At 39.0% G+C, this 20269-nt stretch overlaps 2 protein-coding genes and 2 pseudogenes across 3 annotated transcripts in view; 2 read left to right on the top strand and 2 right to left on the bottom strand.

The window, feature by feature from the left end:
• The window catches only part of LOC113677026 (uncharacterized), a 40887-nt gene that overhangs the window by 10395 nt on the left and 10223 nt on the right, over positions 1-20269 (bottom strand). The window contains exon 1 of one of the 2 annotated variants that reach the window (XM_089201606.1): positions 88-132. The exons of the other annotated variant lie outside the window; for it this stretch is intronic. The gene's annotated coding sequence lies outside the window, so the exon portion shown is untranslated. Of the gene's footprint in view, positions 1-87; positions 133-20269 lie in introns of those variants that run through there. 2 annotated transcript variants of the gene reach the window in all.
• LOC149053412 (uncharacterized) lies at positions 3543-4404 on the top strand (annotated as a pseudogene).
• On the top strand, positions 6832-9760 carry LOC149053411 (E3 ubiquitin-protein ligase MIB2-like). Its single transcript, XM_089201770.1, has 4 exons — positions 6832-7267; positions 7696-7873; positions 8701-8911; positions 9648-9760. Exons 1-3 carry the CDS (start codon positions 6916-6918, stop codon positions 8855-8857), a joined length of 687 nt encoding a protein of 228 aa, XP_089057896.1. The 5' UTR covers positions 6832-6915; the 3' UTR covers positions 8858-8911; positions 9648-9760.
• Positions 16786-19382, bottom strand: LOC149053410 (uncharacterized; annotated as a pseudogene).

Here is a 20269-nt window from a genome sequence, read left to right as displayed (position 1 = left end):
CTCAAATCGCGTGTCTCGTAATTTGAAGACTGCAAGAAAGCAATTGCCATGTCAGTGCTTACTAATTCATTTATCGCTCCATCTCACCGTAAATTGAGGCCTTTACGTGTTTTCTTGTATGTTGCTTTCCCTACCTGACTGCAACGATTAGGTTGGCATAGTGAAAATTCCTGAAGCGGAGATTCGCGTGAGTTGCCAATTGAATAAAAACATCATGGCAATCGCAGGCGGTCTAGTTTGATTTGATGAGATTAATAGACGATAAACGATCACAAACACATCCAAAGACCATGAATGGAAGCCAGGAATATGCTCTGTCATAAATTGTACAGTGGGCTTAATCCCTGTGAGCGGAGAGCAGTCAAGCGTCATGGGCACGAACAGAGTTAGCAGTTTGTGCTGAGTTTGGCTCCTAAATGGTTGATGTTTTCGAAACTTCGTTTCGAGGTAAAATACTGAAAATGCAGCTAAAAACATATGTTTTCAAGTTTACGGGAACAATGCCCTGTGAACCCTGGAAAGCCACGTCTCTGCTCTCTTTAAGCGTATTTACATTGGTCCTGAGTTCATATCCATAGCATATCAGTAACAGATCGGGAGGTACTGTGGGTTTAAAACTAACGAAATGTAGGCGGAAAGTTTCCATCATTTAGAAACAAATAAAAACTGAGGGATGAGTCACTACTTGAGGACAGTTATCAGTATGATTAGGTTATCATTATTCCACAGTTTCAGCCCGACATTTAGTAACACATGGAATCATGATTGCATCAAACGTTAAAGGCCAAGTTACTCATACCACACTCAGACTGCAAATAATGGAGGGATTTTGACCAATGCGGTATAAAGGAAGTTAAACAAATGAGGCAGGTACAAGTTCATACATCTTAAGATCCATTGACTACTATAACATCGCCACACGAAGCAAACGACATAGTTGACAAATAGATATGGATCTATTCAATATTTCATTGTATGGAGATTCTTCCGTTACCTGATAGCGCGGTTATTGTTTGACTAAGTGATCTAGCTTCACAATGATTTTAATAGTTTTCAATGTGAAACACATAACACTACTTTTTAGCGTGTAATGCCCTTCTGGAGGCTGCTCTAGTGAATAAAATCATTTGAATGTGACGAAGACAAAACAAAACAAAACAAAATAAAAAAACAGCTTATGTCACAGTTGACGAAGCCGTCTGATCGCGCAGGGAAAATGCCAGATAACCTTTTGCTTAAGGGGAGGGGGGGGAGGGAGGTTAGCTTTTACTTAATCAAGATTTCCCATCTCAAATTATCATTTACCCTCTTGGTGCTCTATTTCATCCACATATTTCGCCTTTGTGACAGTTACGCGTATGTCTTTGAACCACCGAGGACTTCGTCTAGTTTTGGAAACGCTTCAAAGAATTTTATACCTTTCCGGAGTCTTAATTTTGAACTCACGTAGCTGCTCTGGAGAATTCGAAGCTACCGATTCGAGCAAATAGAGTAGTGCAACACTGTACTGTGTAAGAGTAGATCGGCGACAATTCCTCGTTTTAACATTAACTATCAACAGGAGAGCTTCTGATTATATTCTCACGCTTTGAAGACTTTTAATCGCTGCCGTGTTTATTCGAGTGATATGAAGTAAAATAGCGTGATTGTCTAAATCAGGTCACGCTTGAAGGCACATGTCGTGAGCACATCATGATTTCAATCATGCAAATAAGCCACATTTAACATAAATTACAGCAACTACGCACAAACAAACAAGAGATTCCTGGAGGTTTTAAAACAAAAATAATTTTAATACTATTGCATTCTCAGTGACTAACATTGAACGTTTATTTATCTCTAAAAGTACAATGCATGACGAAATGGATTTGTACAAACCTTCCCGTTTTCCAAACGAGGCAAGTACCAGCTTTGATAGCTTATTCGTTGTAAAATCAACCGACACACAGAAATTTAAGGTGGCGCTCACTTGTAACGATGAAATTCGCGTAAAACTATAAACAAATCATCAATCTAAAACGAAATCGAAACTGATACAAAGTTTGCTTTCATTAAGTAAACACGAAACTACTACAAATGTTCGTCTCTTGTTAACTAAGCCTTGCTTCTTCAATTTCTGTTCATTCGCTACAGTCACTGCACCTCCAATTTTCCATTGTGGGTTCAATATGTGGAGAGATTGGAGGATAATATTCAAAAGATCGAGTCCTCTCTGCATTTTATTTCAAATAGCGTATTGTCACCACCAAACGCATAGTTTCCGTTCTAAATAAACCACTTTTGGATCTTAGTTTCGTCCTCACCTGGTTACTCGATTAGAATGATCATAACATGAAGCCATAGGAAGCGTACTCTGCCGTTAATCTCAAATCGCGTGTCTAGTAATGTGAATTCTTCGCAAACAAGCATTTGGTTGATCTCAAGGACGACTCGAGAATGAATACAAAATGGTGATAATTAACTAGGAAATGCGCCTTGCGTGGGTGGTAGTGTTCGAATTTTTCCGTTTGAGTACAAGAGTACGTTAGATAAACCTCGGTCAAAGTTGTATTAAATTTACTGGTTAGCTTAGGAATTAAAGAGCTGTTAAAAGAGCTGTTATTCCTACCTTAACATTCAAGTTGAAGTGAGAAATATCTTGATAAGTTTGACGCTGCAAACAAGCGGCTGGGATGCTTGAACGAATATCCACGTATTACCACTGCTCCTCTATACGTCAGTATCTTCGAGGATTTAATGAAGTATAGAAAATGGCGCCTGAAACGTAAGAGATTGTGCACTGCCACGACTTCAAAGGTCGGACGGATACACCCCTAGCAACGGGAGAGTCCCTTCGTGAACAACGCATTTGAGCCTTGCAAAATTCAAAGCCAGGTGAGAAGTTTCACTAAGCATGGGCTGACGTTGGATATCTTACGGTGCTAGGATATAAACGAATTGACGAACACAAACTTAAAAATGCTGTAAATACCAAGAAAATAGACTGAAATAGAAAAGTAAAAGGATCCCGTTCAGACAATGACGTCATATTCTAATTCATTCAATACGCTAAGGACAGGATCATGCAGAGCCCTCAGAAGGACATCAACCAAATAGTTTGAGATGTAAAGAAACAACTTATAAGATGACTTAGAACTCGTCCAGGACAACTTATATAAGTCAGTAGTGCTTTTCACTCGTCCATGTCAACTTATAGGTCGAATTATAACTTGTCATGTCGACTAATAAGTCGACTTATTACTCGTCAAAGCAACCTACAAGTCGACTTACTCGTCCATGTCGAATTGTTAGTCGACTAATAACTCTTCATGTCGACCAATAAGACGACTTATGGCTCGTCCATTTCGACCTCGACTTATAACTCGTCCTACTCCGCCTGCAAGGATCTACATTCGACGGGAGGCTGGGAATCCGTTTCAAGATGGAGGACCGAAACCATCTTGTTGAACATTACTCAAATCTGGAATATCAAGAAAAGGAAATTCTATCATGTCTTCTACTGATATATAACCAGAACCTGAGTTCCAGGCACTTGAGGTAAATACTTGCACGGAAAGGTTCAACGTGAAGGAAACATGTATCCAACCTATTAACAGTCATAAATCGCATAGAGAGAGAGCTTCAATCCACTGGACGTAATATCGGTTATCGGTCTATGTGGCAAAGACTCGTGGCCGACCATGACATGGTGGTCGCTAAAGAAACTGTAAGACACACGCAGAGAATTTTGGATCTAGAGGGTGTTAAGACTGCAAAGGCGTCAATACAAAGGGAGAGGTCCGAATTTCTTATGGCACAATAACGGTTTTGATAAGCTGAAACCGTTTGGATTTTGCATACACGGGAGAATAGATGGCAGCAATAGAAGAATTGTGTAGCTTGAAGTGGGTATTTCAAACAATGAACCTGCCTTTGAAGAAAAATATTTTGTGGGGTGTAATGCACGTATTATTCGACCTGATTTGGGTACAGAAAACACTTTCTTGCAGGTATCCAACGGTTTCTGCGCAACAATTCCCGGGACTCATTTTCCAAAGACAAGAGCTTTATGTATGGTCGCTCAGTATCCAATCAGAGGATAGAGGCGTGGTGGTGTCAGCTGCGAACGAGATGAGCAAAGTGGTGGATGGAAGATTTCAGAGGGCTAAGAGAAAGTGGTCTGTACCAGTTCATGTAGAGTGTCTCGGATTTTGTTACATGGATCTAATCAAGGATGAACTTCATAGATTTGCAAGACTTTGGAACAACCACCGAATCACACCATCAATCAACTGCAAGTCTCTCTCAGGCCGCCCAGATTTGCTATATTATCTTCCAGAGATATCAGCCATACAGAATTTCCTTGTTATTACTATATTATCTTCCAGAGATATCAGCCATACAGAATTTCCTTGTTATTATTGACAACGATGAAATCAGCCTTTGTGAAAAGTAACTGTGTGGCATGAGCTGTACCAGTCTTAACTGCAGCGAGGAACTTTTGGAATTAGCAACCATCCTCATGAATGAGGAAAACTTGATGCTACGCAGAGACCCTATGGAGGCAAGAATTCCTTATTTATCATTGACCGATCACATAAACGATTTGTAAAAGCCTTCATCCAAAGAACAGTTTGGTGTTTACCAATAAAGTAATATCTGACGGAACTTCTGGTAGCCATTTTGAATGTCCGGGACAACAACGTTCTTGTTGTTGTGGCACCATTCATTTTTTTCATGGGGTGGGTAGGGAGCTGGTAAGATTAGATAGACAGAGCCTCAAATATAAAATGACCCACTTTACATCAGACATTTTAACCCTGGAGTTTGGCCTTAATAGGGATTAGATTTCTTAGTCGCATGAGGACAGCAATTATTTGACTGGCCTTCTTGCACGCTGAGTTTACATGTTCAGAAAAGTTAATCTGGAATCTATTGTTACCCCTAAAAGTTTGAGAGTTTCCGCGGTCTTAATTTCCTCATCATTTATGTGGATCCCTCCGCTTGCTCTTTCAGAGCCAGTTGTTTCCGTTCGGTAGCCGATGTTCAACGTCTGGTATTTCTTAAGGTTCCCTAACAGTAGATTGGACTTGTACCAACTATTTGCCTGATCTGCACTTGCACTTAGCTTAGATGTGACCTCTTCTTGATTATGACCACTATGATACATATTTACGTTGAAAAATTATGCACAAAAGACAAGTGCAAAACCACATGCATTTCATTCAGCCGCTCATTTGCTACGGTCCTGTCTTAGCGACGTTTCGCTAAAAATACCAAATCATGAAGCAAATCATAAATTAACATTCATCGGTCAGAAATAAAAGAAAAAAAAATCGTCAACGCAGAAACGCACAACTTGAAGTACTTGTGCCATATCAACTGGATTCGAACTTTCTTTTTGGTTAAATGCGTTCAAATTCAGCAGCCATTCCTAAATTGTGTCTAGCAACATTTTTGATTGCACTGACTACATATGAAGCAAAAACTATGTATTGAAAAAAATGTACGTTTTTAGTATGTGGGATAAGTTAACAACATCCTCTTCGATGAACCTTAAACCACGTTCAGCACGTTTTAAAATCGACTGACTTTGAGTTTATTAAATTTCTGAGTCCTTTAAGAGTGAGCTTCTCCTAGATTTGAGAGATTCCTCGATTTCTGTTTCTTCGTTCATGCGAGCCATGTCAGCTGCATCCTTTCCGATCCACTTTCAAATTGACATCAGCGCTGAGTTCAACTAGCTTTTTTACAAGTTGAATGGATCCATGCATCTGTCAATGGATCCATGCGCTCCTCACACGTTGGCACTAAACTTCTAATTCCTATAAATAAATAAATAAATAAACTTTATTTACACAGGGTAGCCCATTCAGCTCTAAGGCTGGTATCCATAGAGGCTCTGTTTCTTAAAAATAATTTGCATCAAAATTCTCAATTATATATATACATGACTAGAATTTTAAAACTACATTAACAGCCTAAGACTACAAAGCCAAAACACAATTAAGACCTAAAATAGTAGAGAAAGTATCAAAGTTAAGATAAAAAGAAATGTCTTGCTCGGCGGCAGAACGTTTTAATGTTTTCACTCTTCGTAATGTTTAAAGGGAGTTTATTAAAAATTTCTGCGCCAGTAAAAAGAAAGGTCCTTTTCCCAAAATTTTGTTTTACTTTTGGAAGAGATAGCCTCATACATTGCCTTGTGGAATGATTGTGAACATTCGAAAATCTGGTAAAACATGATGAAAAGTAACGAGGAACTAATGAGTGAAGACAGAGAAAAACAAGTTTAGCCTTGTGGTAGTAGCGTCTACTGGAAAGAGTCGGCCATTTCAGCTGCTCTATCGCTTCAGATGAGCGAGAGCAACATGTAATAATCCGTGTAGATCTATATTGTAAGCGCTGTAGTCGATCTATATCTTGCTGTAGAAGGTTACTCCAGGCAATGTGACAGTAATCAAATAAGGGAAGAATTAAAGCATTATGAACAAGTGTTGCTGCCTCTTTTGTGACCTCCTATGGCGACGTCACATTTTTCTAAGAGTGAAGAAGGGAAGCCCACTGTAACGGAAACATCTCATGAATAACATCAGAAATAATATCGTATCTGACTTTGACATCTCATATGCAAAACAGGCAAACACGAACAACTGATAACACTGTAAGCCCAAGGTTTGTTTTGTTTCTGTATGGAAAAAAAGAGACGCAAAAAGACGGTACTTGTGATTTATCTTTCCGCGCAGTAAGCAGTTTTCTTAATCGAGTACCGCGTGTTACCCTAACTCGCCCTAGACCTTGTCATTTCGCACTTTCAGTGTGGCTTGGCATGTCAGCGTGACGGTTGCGTGATTTCTAATAAAGCCATCTACCTTGTTCTCCTCGTTTCTTTTCTGTCATTAAAACAAATTTGTTTTCTTGCACTTACACAGACAGATGCCGTGGACTTTAAACAAACTATCATATGTGCAGGAAGACTCGTTTCCACAAAACGAGATAGCACGAAATAGGATTAGCGGAGAAAAATCAGAATTTGACAATAATTCAGCAACCAACACATTCGGCATTGGTTTGCAAGTTGTTCCTCTACACGACTGGAAATCAGATGAGGTCGATGGTGCCAGCATCCCAGACGGAGGTTTAGGCACAGTTGTCGACTTTGTCAAGAATTCTGCGGATACATCTAAAAAGATGGCATCGGTACAGTGGGACGATGGAACTCGCTGTGTTCACAATGCAACCTGTAAGGATGTCAACGATCCTTGTATTTTTCAAATGTCTTCTTTGGGTAAGTGGGTGGCTTTGCTACATCATATTATTTGTGGCATTACACTTCTTTTCAAGGTTTAAAAAACATGACTAAAATCAAATAATGATCTGAAGAAGCTCTGATTGGTGGCAATAAGTTCCATATGACATACTTCCGCTTTGAGAAAGTAAAAATACAATTGCAAGACAATTTCGCTGGAGGAAATCATAGCGTATTTCAGTTTGACATCAAAAGTCGTATATCATCTTTGCCTCATGATATAGATCTTCTTTTCAGCTCATTTTAGTTAGTGGTGTATTTGAACATCTGACTTCAAAATACACCAATTAGCGGCCGAACAATGTTTTGGTGTCGACAAACATAAATCTTGAGAAGACGGAATATTAATTAGAAGCTTGCATTAACACGCCATTGGTAACTTTGTAATCTTTCTCTCAATCTCCAAGGTATAAAACATGAAAGCGTCTTCTGCCATACATGCAAGCAAGACCCAATTCTTGGGATCCGTTGGAACTGCCTGGATTTCAAGGATACGTCGGTGAACCTGTGTTCATCTTGTTACATGGCCGATAAACACAATACAGACCATGCCTTCTGCAGATATAATTCCGCCGATGACAAAGGGTGGGAACAAAAATTATTTAATTTATTTAGACTGGATTAACGACAAGTATTGATTTTGTCGTAGCAAGCATAGAAATAACTCTGAAGTGAAAATATTCGTCATATACATGTCATCACCTCAAGCGCTGGTTACAGACTGTGTTGCGTGACGAACCAAACAAAGGCTGTGTTAAGAGACTCTTCCTAAATGCATCGAAACATTTTCAAGTTTTAAGTTGAAGTAGTCTTTAGTGATTTGTAACGGGAGAAAAATGTCAAGTGAGGGCAGAATTGATTTTAACCAAATTCGTTAATGATGCGGACGTTCAGTTGATTGCGGAAGTTCAGTTGATTATTAGTCAGAGAATCGGAAATGTTATTTACAAATTTAAGGTTTTGTAATCAATTATAACCTTTGCCTACATTCCATGTGTTTGTTTTCATAAGAGTTCAACTTCTGATATTGTCAGCTTGCTTCGGTAAACTACAGCTTACCAGAGTACATAGATATAGTTACGCATGATAGCCTTGGCAATCTGTACTCTCATTCAGAGAAACTATGCATTATCTTATCTCTAAGTTAAATAGAATAAATTATCACGGGACAAAAAGTTAAATTATCACATAACAAATATTTTAAATCTTTCTAAATGAAACTTTTAGTCACCAAGAGGTTACAGTCATTAATCCATTAATGTGAGTTTCTCTTGTTTTTCTGTTGATTCATATATTTCCAATCATTTCCTATCAGCCTAACCAAAGTCTTCCCATCAAGCTCTTTTTCCTGGCTGGTTTCCAATTCCTAACGCTACTTGTTAAAGTGTTTTTTTACCCTGTAATATGCCCAGAATTCGCATGGAGAGAAGACTTAACACAGAGGCAATCCATGCAAGAGGCATCTTCCCAGGTGCACGAGTTGTAAGGGGTCATAACTGGGAATGGAAACTCCTCTGGAATAGTGACAAATATAACATGTTGGTGTGGGAGCAATACCATTGCAGGTGACGTTTCATAGAAAGTTGATGAAAAGGTACCTATGGACTGGGTCATGATGGAGAGGTGGGTCATAATCTTGCTCAAAGGACAGTTTTCTGGAAAAACTGTATCAAGGATCACTGGATCACCGGATCAAGGATCAAGGATCACTGGATCAAGGATTACTGGATCAAGGATTGAGGATTTGTGCTGATTTTGCCTATATTAGTATCTGGGCCAAAGGCCCTATGTAACCATAACTGTAGCATTTTCCCACAATGTTCAAAAGCTGGTTCAAAAGTCAATGTAGGATCACTGAGTTTGAGCTAGCTTATAGTAAATGACAGGAAAAGTGGGCTCATACCATACACTTTCCTATATCCTCCTTTGTAAAAGTAAACTTGAAAAGCACATAAATTCACCACTATTAAAATAAGTTATGGGGGTTTTCTTCCTCAGAATGGTTAGTACACATGTTTTGAATTTATTCCTTAGCGGTTTCCAACTCTTAATGTTATTTGTTAAAGTGTTTTGTTAATATCAATTTATCCCATTTATTTGAGTCATTTTGATCCTTGATCCTTGATCCTTGATCCTTGATCCTTGATCCTTGATCCTTGATCCTTGATCCTTGATCCTTGATCCAGTGATCCAGTGATCTTTGATCCAGTTTTTCTAGGAAGCCCTCAAAAGGCTTGAATCACTTCTGTGAATGTACGCATAAATAATGGTCATATTTTTACGATGCATTCCCTCACCCTCACCCCTTCCCCCTGCAATGTAATTTGAATATCTTTTGTGCTTATCCATGTTCTGGCAGTCTCTTCTACAAGTCTCACCTGCCATGACTCAGACCTTCTCCACAGACATCACTTGGCTTGGAACAAAGCCCAGATCAAACCGTTACATGGTCAAATTTAAGCCCTTCAGCAGGTGAACAAGAAAATTTGGATCATAACAGCATCTAAGCTGAAAGCCCTATGAAACTGTAGCCATAGCATTTGCCCAAAATGTACAAAAGCTGGTTCAATGCTCAGTGCAGAATTACTGAGTTTGAGTTAGCTTATGGTAAATGACTGAAAAAGTGGGGTCATATCCATACAGCTTGCTATATCCTCCTGGGTGAAAGGATAAATCTTGGGGGTTTTCTTCCTCAGAATGGTTAGTACACATTGTATAGAAAATAATTATGAAAAGTTTTTAATTTATCTGTATGTTAAAATTTTATTCTTTTTTATCACAAGTTCTTCTTACAGGAATCTTTGAATACATTGTGGCATTGGTGGATGATTCAACTTCTGACAGGTGTTTGGTGAGTTTAAAGCTGCTTACACCCCAGCCTATACGTGTAAATATAGAATGCTTGATAATGGTATTGATTTATATATTGATAAAGCAATGTACTTATCCAACAGAACATACCAGCTTACAGACTGAGACCAAAAAATAACTTAAAGGTTCTGTAATTTTTATAGAAATCAAATAAGATAATAAGCTTGAAAGGATATGAAGATCTCAAACATTGGAGTTTAAGCTTATCTCTCACAATAATTTTTCTTCGCTGTACTTAGTATACATAACTAGCAACTAGTCAGCAGCAATGTAAAAAAAAAAACCTCAATTTTGGCCTTTAGTTAGAGCTAAACTTGAAAATAAGCATGATGACTTTGTTTTGGTCATTACTGAATGGTCAGTGTGGTCATAGTTGACCTCGATTAACTATGGTGTGGTCCAAACTTCGGGACTAACAGCAACATATTTTTCCATACTGCCAGAGTAAACTCAGTCAGTCGATGTTTTAAATTCAATGATGGCTATTTTGATTGAGATTTTCATTTTTACTTCTGGTTGTCAGAAGGTAACCAATCAACATGTGACATACATTCCAGCCTGAGTGGCCTGCATTTACAGGACCACAGGGAGGCCTGGTTATCGTTCAGCCCACTGGAAGAGTGACAACTACAGCACTAGCTTTCCCTGCAGTAGCCCAGCCTCAAGTTTATGTTCAACAGCAAGTTCATATGAGTTCTATTTTGAAAAAAAGATAGTGGTCTCAAATAAGGGTGAGTGCAGTCCTAATGAGTGCACATAGTTACTTTCAAGTTTGCAGTGTCAAAACTCGTTCACCTAAAATTGCCAAAAAATCAAAATAGAATAAGAAAGATGTTAAGTTTTGGGCTGGGTAAAGAAATGGAGAAAGATGTTTTTTTTGTCTTGTCATGAGCATGGGACAAAGAAAAAATTATACTTGTTTATTTTTTTTAAACTTGATTTTATTTTGTGATTGTGTGTTTTTGTTTGTTTGTTTGTTTGTTTGTTAATTTTCATTTGTTCTTGTTTACTTTTGTCTGCTTCTGTTCACATCTGTTTGTTTCTTTCTTTGTTTGCTCTTCTTACTATGACAAAACTCAAACAAGTTTATAGCCTATCAAAAACAAGGATATGATGCTATTCTACCACATAGTGGTGTCTAGTTAAGTCTAAACCAAATAGATTTATCCTTTTCATATAGAATACTTCACGGAAAGTCTGTCTGTATAGTTTTTACGCATCGGTGGTAGTAACGGAAATTGAATAACATGAAGTCTCGTTACCAACTTTTTTCATCCATTTGGAAAGTGCGCAATTTAATTACCTAAATACAGGGCTTAAGTCAATACAGTTATCACAAATATCTTTTTAACCCAGCACTGCAAAATTTGCCACACAACGGCTTCTTTATCTTTCATTTTTCTGCAATTTGATTGGTTACTTTAAACAACCTTTGAAATCTAATGTTTTTGCCTTAATGTTTCCTTCTCGTTGCCTGGCAGAACATACAATTTTAAATTTGAGCAAACCATGTGCACTTCATGAATGAATTGCACTGCTTAGAACTAATCAGATTGCAATGAACTATAGATTTAAAAGTGGATGCAAAAAAAGGGTTTTAAACACCTTCTGTAAGTCGAGTACATAACTTTGAGGCCCGTTCGTGTGTGTGCCATTTATGAATAAAAAACCTGACATTGACGCTGATTTCTTTTTTTAACTTCATTACACACACAGCCTGGGGTAACCATCCAACAGACTGCCTACTGGGCTGTTCCCCCTGGGTCCAACCTGGCTGGTACAGTGACTGTGACACACGCAAGTGCTCTTGGCCCACAGACACAGACTCAAATACAATCCCAGGTATGCAAAATAATGAGTAGCTTTTCTTTCACAGAACAACCTCCAAAAAATTTGCAAACCCCTTAATATTTTCAAAAATTCATTTTTTCCTTAAAAACGCTGGAAATAGAAAAATGCATTCAAAGGCGACAAAACGACTCGGTTTTAAAAGCCAGTCCCTTTTTTCACCGCAAATTTTCGAATGCCTGAGCCCTGTGTTATTGACCGTCTACCTTTAACGTAACCTTTCGTTATTCAGTTCTACCGTTAGTGAACAGGCTGCATGAACAGCATAACCTACGAGATACAACACAGCGGTCAAACGTAGGGCATGTGCAAGGGGATAAATTTTGGCCGACCGAGGGCCAATTTCCCGCGCAAAGTTCAGAGGAGACGTAAGAAAAACCTCTGTCACGCCAAATATGTGAAACAAAGAAACAAATGGTACGTTCACGTAAAGCTGTAAGGAGATATCGAGACTTTTCGAACACAGAGCTTATTCAAGTATGGGCATCTTATTGATTTACCATTACGTTTTGAGCTTTACCAAGAAAGGTTTTCAGACATTGCCACTTACTCGCTTGTACGACTGTCAGTAAATGGGTATCATACATCAATTCCCGTACAAACCTTTACCTTTTTTTATGTAGAGTTCTCTCGCTGATGATCGGTTGCTGCGTTTATAGAAATGATATTCCGTGATTCAACTCCCGCACAAGCCTAATTTTTTTTGATAGATAGAGTTCTCTCGTGGATGATTGTTGCTCTTTATATGAAGATTATATTTCGTGATTCAACTCCCGTACAAGCCTGTTTTTTTGACACATACACCTTTCCCTTGGTATATGTATAAAATTTACAACAGTGGAAAGCTTGGTCGTGTGGTCCTGCGAAGGACTGCTATCTCTGACATTTTATCGTCAACTAAAATTGAATTCATTATCACATCGGGTTTTGTATTTGGGAAAGTTGTCTCCAAAGGGCTCAGAACATGAGATTCGGCCAAGATCTTACCTTTCTGAGTTCATTAAGGTTTTCAGGTGCCTTCGGACAGCCCTTTTTTCTAAAACCGTCTCGTGTAATTTAAGGTTTTTTTTCTGTCCACAGACGCTAGTTACTAATGAGAGGCCGCCACCCTATGCTGCATATATGCATACGAGCAATCCTCCACCTTGAGGTGTTTTGCTTGGTGTTACCCCGTGTGGACTGGTTGATATTTGAGTCTATGCGGTGATGGGGCATAATTTATTTTGAAAGTTTCTGTAAATAGCTGACCAAGCATTTAGTGTAGCCTTCTAAAGGACCATTTCATCTGTACTCGACAAATGGGTTGCCTGGAATTGTCGCCTTTTTATATAAAAATAATTTTCATCTTGGTTACCAAGTTGAAAAAGAACTATTATTTTAATTTTTTTCCCAATAATCGGGCTGAGGTCTCCTGATGGTAAATTGTCTTTCTTTATAACCGAGATTTATTTATAGAGAAACAGGACCTTTGTAAGCTCTTTAGCTCATATTCGAAGCTCACTTCTTCGCATGGAAACAGTATGACTTGAGCAGTGAAAATTGTAGCAAAGTGCATGGGATGATGGTGATCAAGCTAGCCAGGTCGACCAAGCTCAGTTGTAGAGACCCAGTCCTTCAAGAGCCCCCCTCCCCCCAATGGTGTTAGCAGACACTTAAGACGGAAACTGTTGTAACCCAATTTTTTTTTTTATTTATTTAACTGCAACTCCTAATGGCCACTACATTTCAATCAACTTAACTAGCAGTCGTTTATTGTTAAGATTGTCCAACGCTGCGTGAGCAACATAAGTATAATTTTTTTTCTTACTTTTCTGCTGACACAGCATTTAACGCTGTGAATTGTTGTTTCCTAGCGTCAATATCCATGTAACCCGTCCCTTTCATTTCATTTGTGAGTAGAGGGAAAAAGCGGGGCGAGTGATAGAAAAAAAAGGGGGAAGGGGAAGGGGAGAATGAGAACCCTGCCAATTTTCTCTCGACCAAAAATTTATTTGTCTCCATCAACAGGAGAGCTTGGCAGAGGCTAGTATGCGTTCAGAACCCGAGAGGAATCTTTTATCGCCGTAAATATACTCATTGCTTTCGTTTGTAGTAAGAATCCTTAGCACATGGTCCGTGATTATTTTGAAGTTGTGTAAGAGTTGCTATAGTGTAGTAATTTCTATTTTAGTAATAGCACAAGGCTTGGTATTGAATATTATGCGAGAAGAAATAATTGAATGTTCTTAGATGAAACGGGAAGAGAAGAGGATTTCTTTTCTGAGCAGTCATAATTTATACTGAAATGTTCAAGGCCTCACAGAGTTGTACAAGAAGGAGGAGTAGTATTTTACAGTCAAGTTTTTGACTTCGAATTCTGTGATGTTACATGAAGACAAGGATGCATTTTAGGTGTACTTTTTATTCAAGTGGTAATTGATTCTATTTATATTAATTTTATTTTCTTAGCATGCTGGGGATTTTATAAAGACCATTCCCGTTTGATAGTATCTTCTGAAATAGTAAATTCGTTTGCTTATTTATTGTAGATATCTATTTATTATAGATAGGCCCTATGTAGTTCGTACAAATTTTCTTAAGGAGTTGTTTGCGAAGTTTAAGATTGGTAGGAGCCTGGTGCTTCTCTCTTGAAATTAAATCGCTTTTTACTTGCGATACTTCTTGTGTACATTATGAGAGATACCCTTCTTACTAACCTCGTTCCTAGTAAGGTTTTCGCTTCTAATGGTTGTTCGCCCCTCCCAATAGGGCGCTGTGTACAAGATCGAAAGTTCGCCATAATAATTTTGATTTTAGAATTTATTATTTATTGAATTTCCTCCAGTATTTATCGTCATAACTTATTTCGTAGAGTGACACAGAGTGATCATGTATTTATAGCATGCCCCATCAGTCTAATAAAGATGTTATTGCATGCAATACTGAATGTTGTGATATTTATTTCTGACGTAGAATTAAGTTGAAATGACTTAAGACTGTCAATTACGCAATACACTGGTACAGTTTTTTTTCTATGCCGACCTACACCTTCGCTGTTTATATGCAGTGTCAAACAACTATTAAATTACCTCCTATTATATAAATTAGGGTGTGGAGGGTAATACGGAATCACATCGCTTTTTTTTATATCGCTTTCTGTGATTGGTCAACAAACCTATGCCATCCAATCAGGAGGAAAAGCTCGAAATCAATCGCGAAATGGTTACCCGCGTTTTCCTGCCCTGTAGAGCTTTTTTTTTAATGTCATATTTTGGGCGCTGATTGGTTCCTTTGGGATGTTGTTTTTTGTTCCAATTGGCCCACGTGATTACTTAAGTTCTGGGTTTAAAAAGTTTTTCCGAGCCTTAAACTCTGCTTAAGGACAAACTGAAGAAGAAGCTAAGTGTACAAACTTTTACGTGGATAAGTTGTACTCCAGTTTATCCTTTCCGAAAGAATAAAAATACTCGGCCTCTTTCGTTTCGCAATAACTGGAAAGTACTAGGAATGAACACCTACAAGTGTTGTTTACAGCTAATGTCAAGTTATATTAAAGTTCACTTGGCAACCAGGTGGACAATCAGACATGGTTTGATGCTACTCTGGTTTATAGATTTAATAAATATAACCGAATAAGTTACAATTGTAACTTCTTCGATTACAATCATTAAATCTGTAAACCAGAGTAGCATCAAACCATGTCTTACTGTCATGATTTTTTGAAAAAGACACGTGTCTAGGTTTTTTTGTATTGCCCTAGCCTCGTACCGTGAATTTGTCTCTCTTAGAGTTAAAAGCCAAACAAGGCAGTGGTGAAAACTAATTAAGAGTAAATGTCAATAAAAATCACAGATTATCGAAAAAGTCGCGGACACGGTCAAAAATCGATTTGGTTCATTTTTTGCCTGTGGGTAGCCTTATCTAGTAAACAAACGGAAATGGGGTTAGATTTTTTAAATATGCACTTTAACGGGAATAATTTGTTTTAACATTTCCGGGGGTAAATAGCTCAAATTTCACCAAGCGCGATCCTGAAATTATGCACTTTTCGGGCACTTGTCATGCTAACAAAAATGTAACGGAAGGACTTTTCTAGTCATAGAAATATTGAGTTGGACTTGTATTACCGAGACAAAGTGATAGTTTTTGTCTAATGTTATTCTTGGAGGAGCTACGTCCCTATTAAGAGACGACATCTTCGGCCTTTCGAAATTAAGGCAAAGGTGGCTTAGAATAGCTTGGCAAAAATACATGTGGTAGTGTCTCAAAGTTTACAATAACACTACCAAGAAGCCTTGAAAGATAGTTCTTTACGATGAGGGTTTTATTTCTTTGGGACCTTTGACTATCAAAAGATGACCACCAGCCAAATTTCAGTTAAATTACCATGACGCCATAATGAGATGCATAATAACAAAATTAAACGCGTCGGACACAAATAACTGTTTTGGTCAGTTATATCTTCACTGGCCGTTAAAATGACTAGGAACATATTAAAATGTCTATAACTACACTTGATTTTTATATACGGAGACAGAAGAAACAATTTTCGACTTTTGCTACCCTTTGAGAATCACGCCATAATTCTGCATAATTCTACACACAACAGGTTAAACAGTTCAATTGCACTCAAAAGGTTAAATTTGGCACAAAGCCGTTAGTTTCCGTTTACTTCTCATCCGGTGAACATGGATTCGAGCATTTGCATCCCTTCTGCGCCTTCTGCACTCGCCAGTTTCGAATTTACTAAAAATCGTCCAACACAAAGATGAGGTTTCACAAGGAATGGTGAGCTCAAGTGACTAAAATCCGATATGTAGGACTCTGCTGTCACGCAACGCCTCCATGTAAATAATACACGCACCGCTTTTATAATCAGCAGATCAGTTATTCGTAAAACGTTCAGTGCTCAGTTACTTGGAAGAGCAGGTACACTCCTGGACTAATTGTGTGAGTCGTGCGATGAATGGCTTTTTCCTCTTCTGAGGTGAAATGTCAGAAATATCCAGCCCAAGGTCTATGCACATGTCTCTTAGCCTATCCACTCTTAAAGTTGTGAGTGTACGTTTTTGTACAAGTTAACAGATGTTTAGATCGAAAGATACAATCGGATGTTGAATAGCCACATCTCTCATCACATTTGCACACACTGCAGATAGATGGCTCTCAGCTTCGGCGGAAATTTCGTCCTTGTCGACGCTCTCCATGTCCACTTCTGAGATTTCACTAGCTTTTGCTCGGTTACCGGAGGCTGTAACTTCTAATCGCTTCTTTACTGAAAGACGGCTGAAGAAGCCACTAATCTGCTGCGACGTAAGGACTTCATCAGGTTGAAATCGACGTCCCCCGCTTGGTCTCTTGCTAGGCTCGTGGTTTTCGAAACTTCCTGTGGATCGCTTTTCCGTCCACTATACTCCCCTTTTTGAAATTGGTCAGTTAAGAATTCGGTCTGTTTCCTTGTAAAACGCACCTTTTTCTTAATTGTCTTCAGGGCTCAACCCATTGGAAGAGGCGGCAAGTCGTCTCTCTTTGATTGTGCAGCAACTTGAACGCTTGGTATTCGACTGCGTCCCTCCATCAGCTTGGAAGAATATTCTCTTTTAGCTTTATCGTAGAGAGTTTCCTGTTCGAGCATCATTTGGTGTTTTCCAGTATCTAGGTGTGTCTGGAGGTTTGCAAAGCGACTGTAGGCTTTTACACATCCTTCTTCTGGACACGGGAAAAGCATGTCATCTGGCTTATATTCCCCAATACAGCTTCGATCTTGGTTTTCGCTTTCAGTTAAGAAATTTGCTTTGACAGAGCTTTTCTTAATATTTCGGTGTCTCACAATCTTGAACGTCGGTGCGCCACTTGGACTCTGCGATGGCGAGTCTAGGATTTCCAATTTTTCGGGCTACTTCATGACTCCTTCGAACTTGGCCCATGGCACTACTTTACCGGAACCTACATTGAATGCTCTCCACACTCGTGTGTCACTTTCATCGTACTCAAAATTGTTGAGTAAACTTATGCCATCCCATTTGATATTAAAGGTGCTTGACGGTTTGGCAGCAACATAACTTGCTTTCTCTCCTGTGGTTTCTTGGCCAGATTCAATGGCTGTTTTGAACTTTAGAGCGTTGATGACATCATTGCCTTCGTTTACGTACCTTCCAACGTACCTTCCCTTGATTGTTGCCGCTTTGCGATCACATACCCCCTTTCCACCTTGAGGGTACGAAAAGTCGTTTCTTACAAAAGCCACTCCCATGGCATCACTGGCCAGCTTAGCTGAGATGATTGAATTCCGCTGTGATAACAGCCAGCGTTATCTTGTTTGTAATAAGCCATTTCCAGCTCTGGAATTTCCTTTTTCAGGGTAGTGAGGCAGTCAAGCATAATCGAAGCCACAGTCACACTGTCTTGGGCACAGCTTTGAAATACGTGAACAGGTGTCTGCGATTCAAAGTGCTCAGAAACCTCTGACCGTCTTATGGCAACACTAATGTGCCATGGCAATCCTCGCTTCGCAAACCAATCTGACTGCGCCTCTCAATATTTTCGGGGCATATATTTCATTGCCCAGTCCTGGACTAACAACACCGATCGGCTGTCGAGTTTGGCTAAAACTGAATGCTTCGCCTCAGCTTGGTGGACTGAACGTAGCTGATGGGCTTTCCAGCAAATGATATCATCCCTTGCCTGTTTGATGGTAAGTTGCATGTCAGCTTGATCTTCTGCTGACGAGAGCGCACTTGAACACTCATCTTCTATGGTACACAATACTTCCTGTAACTCATAACACTGCTCATATGACTCATTGTGGAGATGGTCGCAGGAGCCCCGAAATTCAGCATTGCTCTGGTCACTTAGCGCGTAAATTCGACAATGATCGGGAACCTTTGTGGCCTCCACTGCATGTACCTAAAATAAAAAGTAAAATGACAAGAGCGTGATTCAATGTACATTTACAAAGCATTGCATGCGCATATGATCGACATTTCAAAAAGATTACTTAATCGATTCTCAGCGTTGTATACATGTGTGTAAGCGTATTACAGTGAATTGTAAACTGTTGTTTCATCAATTAAGCATAAAGAAGACTTGGCGAGAAAGAAAGAGGTCCGTGAATCATACTAAGAAGTTTACTACATTTGCAAAGGCAACGCATAATTATAAAATATGCACCCACCTTGTAGTCGCCCTTTAGGTACTGCTTCGAAAAACGAAGTTGCTGCTTAATTTCCCTCGCTCATTGCTGAGTTTTGCCACAGTCAACAAGCTTGTCTACGAGTTTTTCTATAGCATCAACTACTTCCATTCCTGATGCTGAAAAGTTATCAGGTCCTTGCAGAGACTTGCGAACAGATGAAGAACACACGGCCCAAACTCTCTGTAGAGTTCTCTTACTCATAGGCTCAAAGTTGGTTTCACAGCAGTGTTGTTGATACTATTGGACAATACGCTCTGGTATCATTGTTCTGATAACATTGGGTGTTTTTATGATCTCGCCAGTCGACAATTTTAGAAGTTTTTCCCCGAAAGGAACATCTTGAGTAACGTGTGGACTCGTTATGAAAGAAACAAAATGTTCTAATCTTACAGGTTCAATTCTCATTCTCCTTTTCTCCCGGTTTGGAAGAGGAGCAGCTCTTCTGTGTATCAGGCTTCGCGAAAATCCCGCTTCTTGCTAAGATAAGTTCAATCTCTGTCTCAGCACCTGAAAATTGTAAAAAACGCTTGTGGCTTCCTCTGCGCCACAAACGCCACCTACAATATCATGTAAAGATTAAGACATTCTTTTTCTGCTGGAGTTAAAGCAACCGTTGTCTTTATTCCCTTCATCGACGATTATTACGCTTTTGTTTTTTGTTTACTTTCGTTAACCCATCACATTTGTTTTCCGTGGGAAAATTGTATTGTTATTTTCGTTCCATAAGGTTTTCACTGTACGGTTTATATTTGTGAAATTTTGTAAAGTCTATTTCTTTGTTGTATCGTTCTCGTTCATGATGGCAATATATTTGTTTAGATCTTATATGTGAGGCAGAATGAAGTGTTTGTTGATCTCGTTACGTGACAGATTATCATATGTCACGTAGAGTGACAGGAACCTGTGAAAAATTAAAATCCGGCAAATCGCTAGCGTTACCTGCCGTTTTGTACGGGACCCTTTTTGTGTGAGACGTCAATAAAACCAAAATTAAGATCAAAGTAGACTAAACGTAACTGGGTTGTGACGCGCTGTAGAAAATGACAACAACAAGTAACTTTATTTTACTCATCCCGGCTCAGTGGCTT

Source organism: Pocillopora damicornis, chromosome 1 (assembly GCF_964200805.1).
Source record: "Pocillopora damicornis chromosome 1, jaPocDami1.2, whole genome shotgun sequence".
Classification (NCBI taxonomy): Eukaryota; Metazoa; Cnidaria; class Anthozoa; order Scleractinia; family Pocilloporidae; genus Pocillopora; species Pocillopora damicornis.
This window is presented reverse-complemented; position numbering and strand designations above follow the sequence as displayed.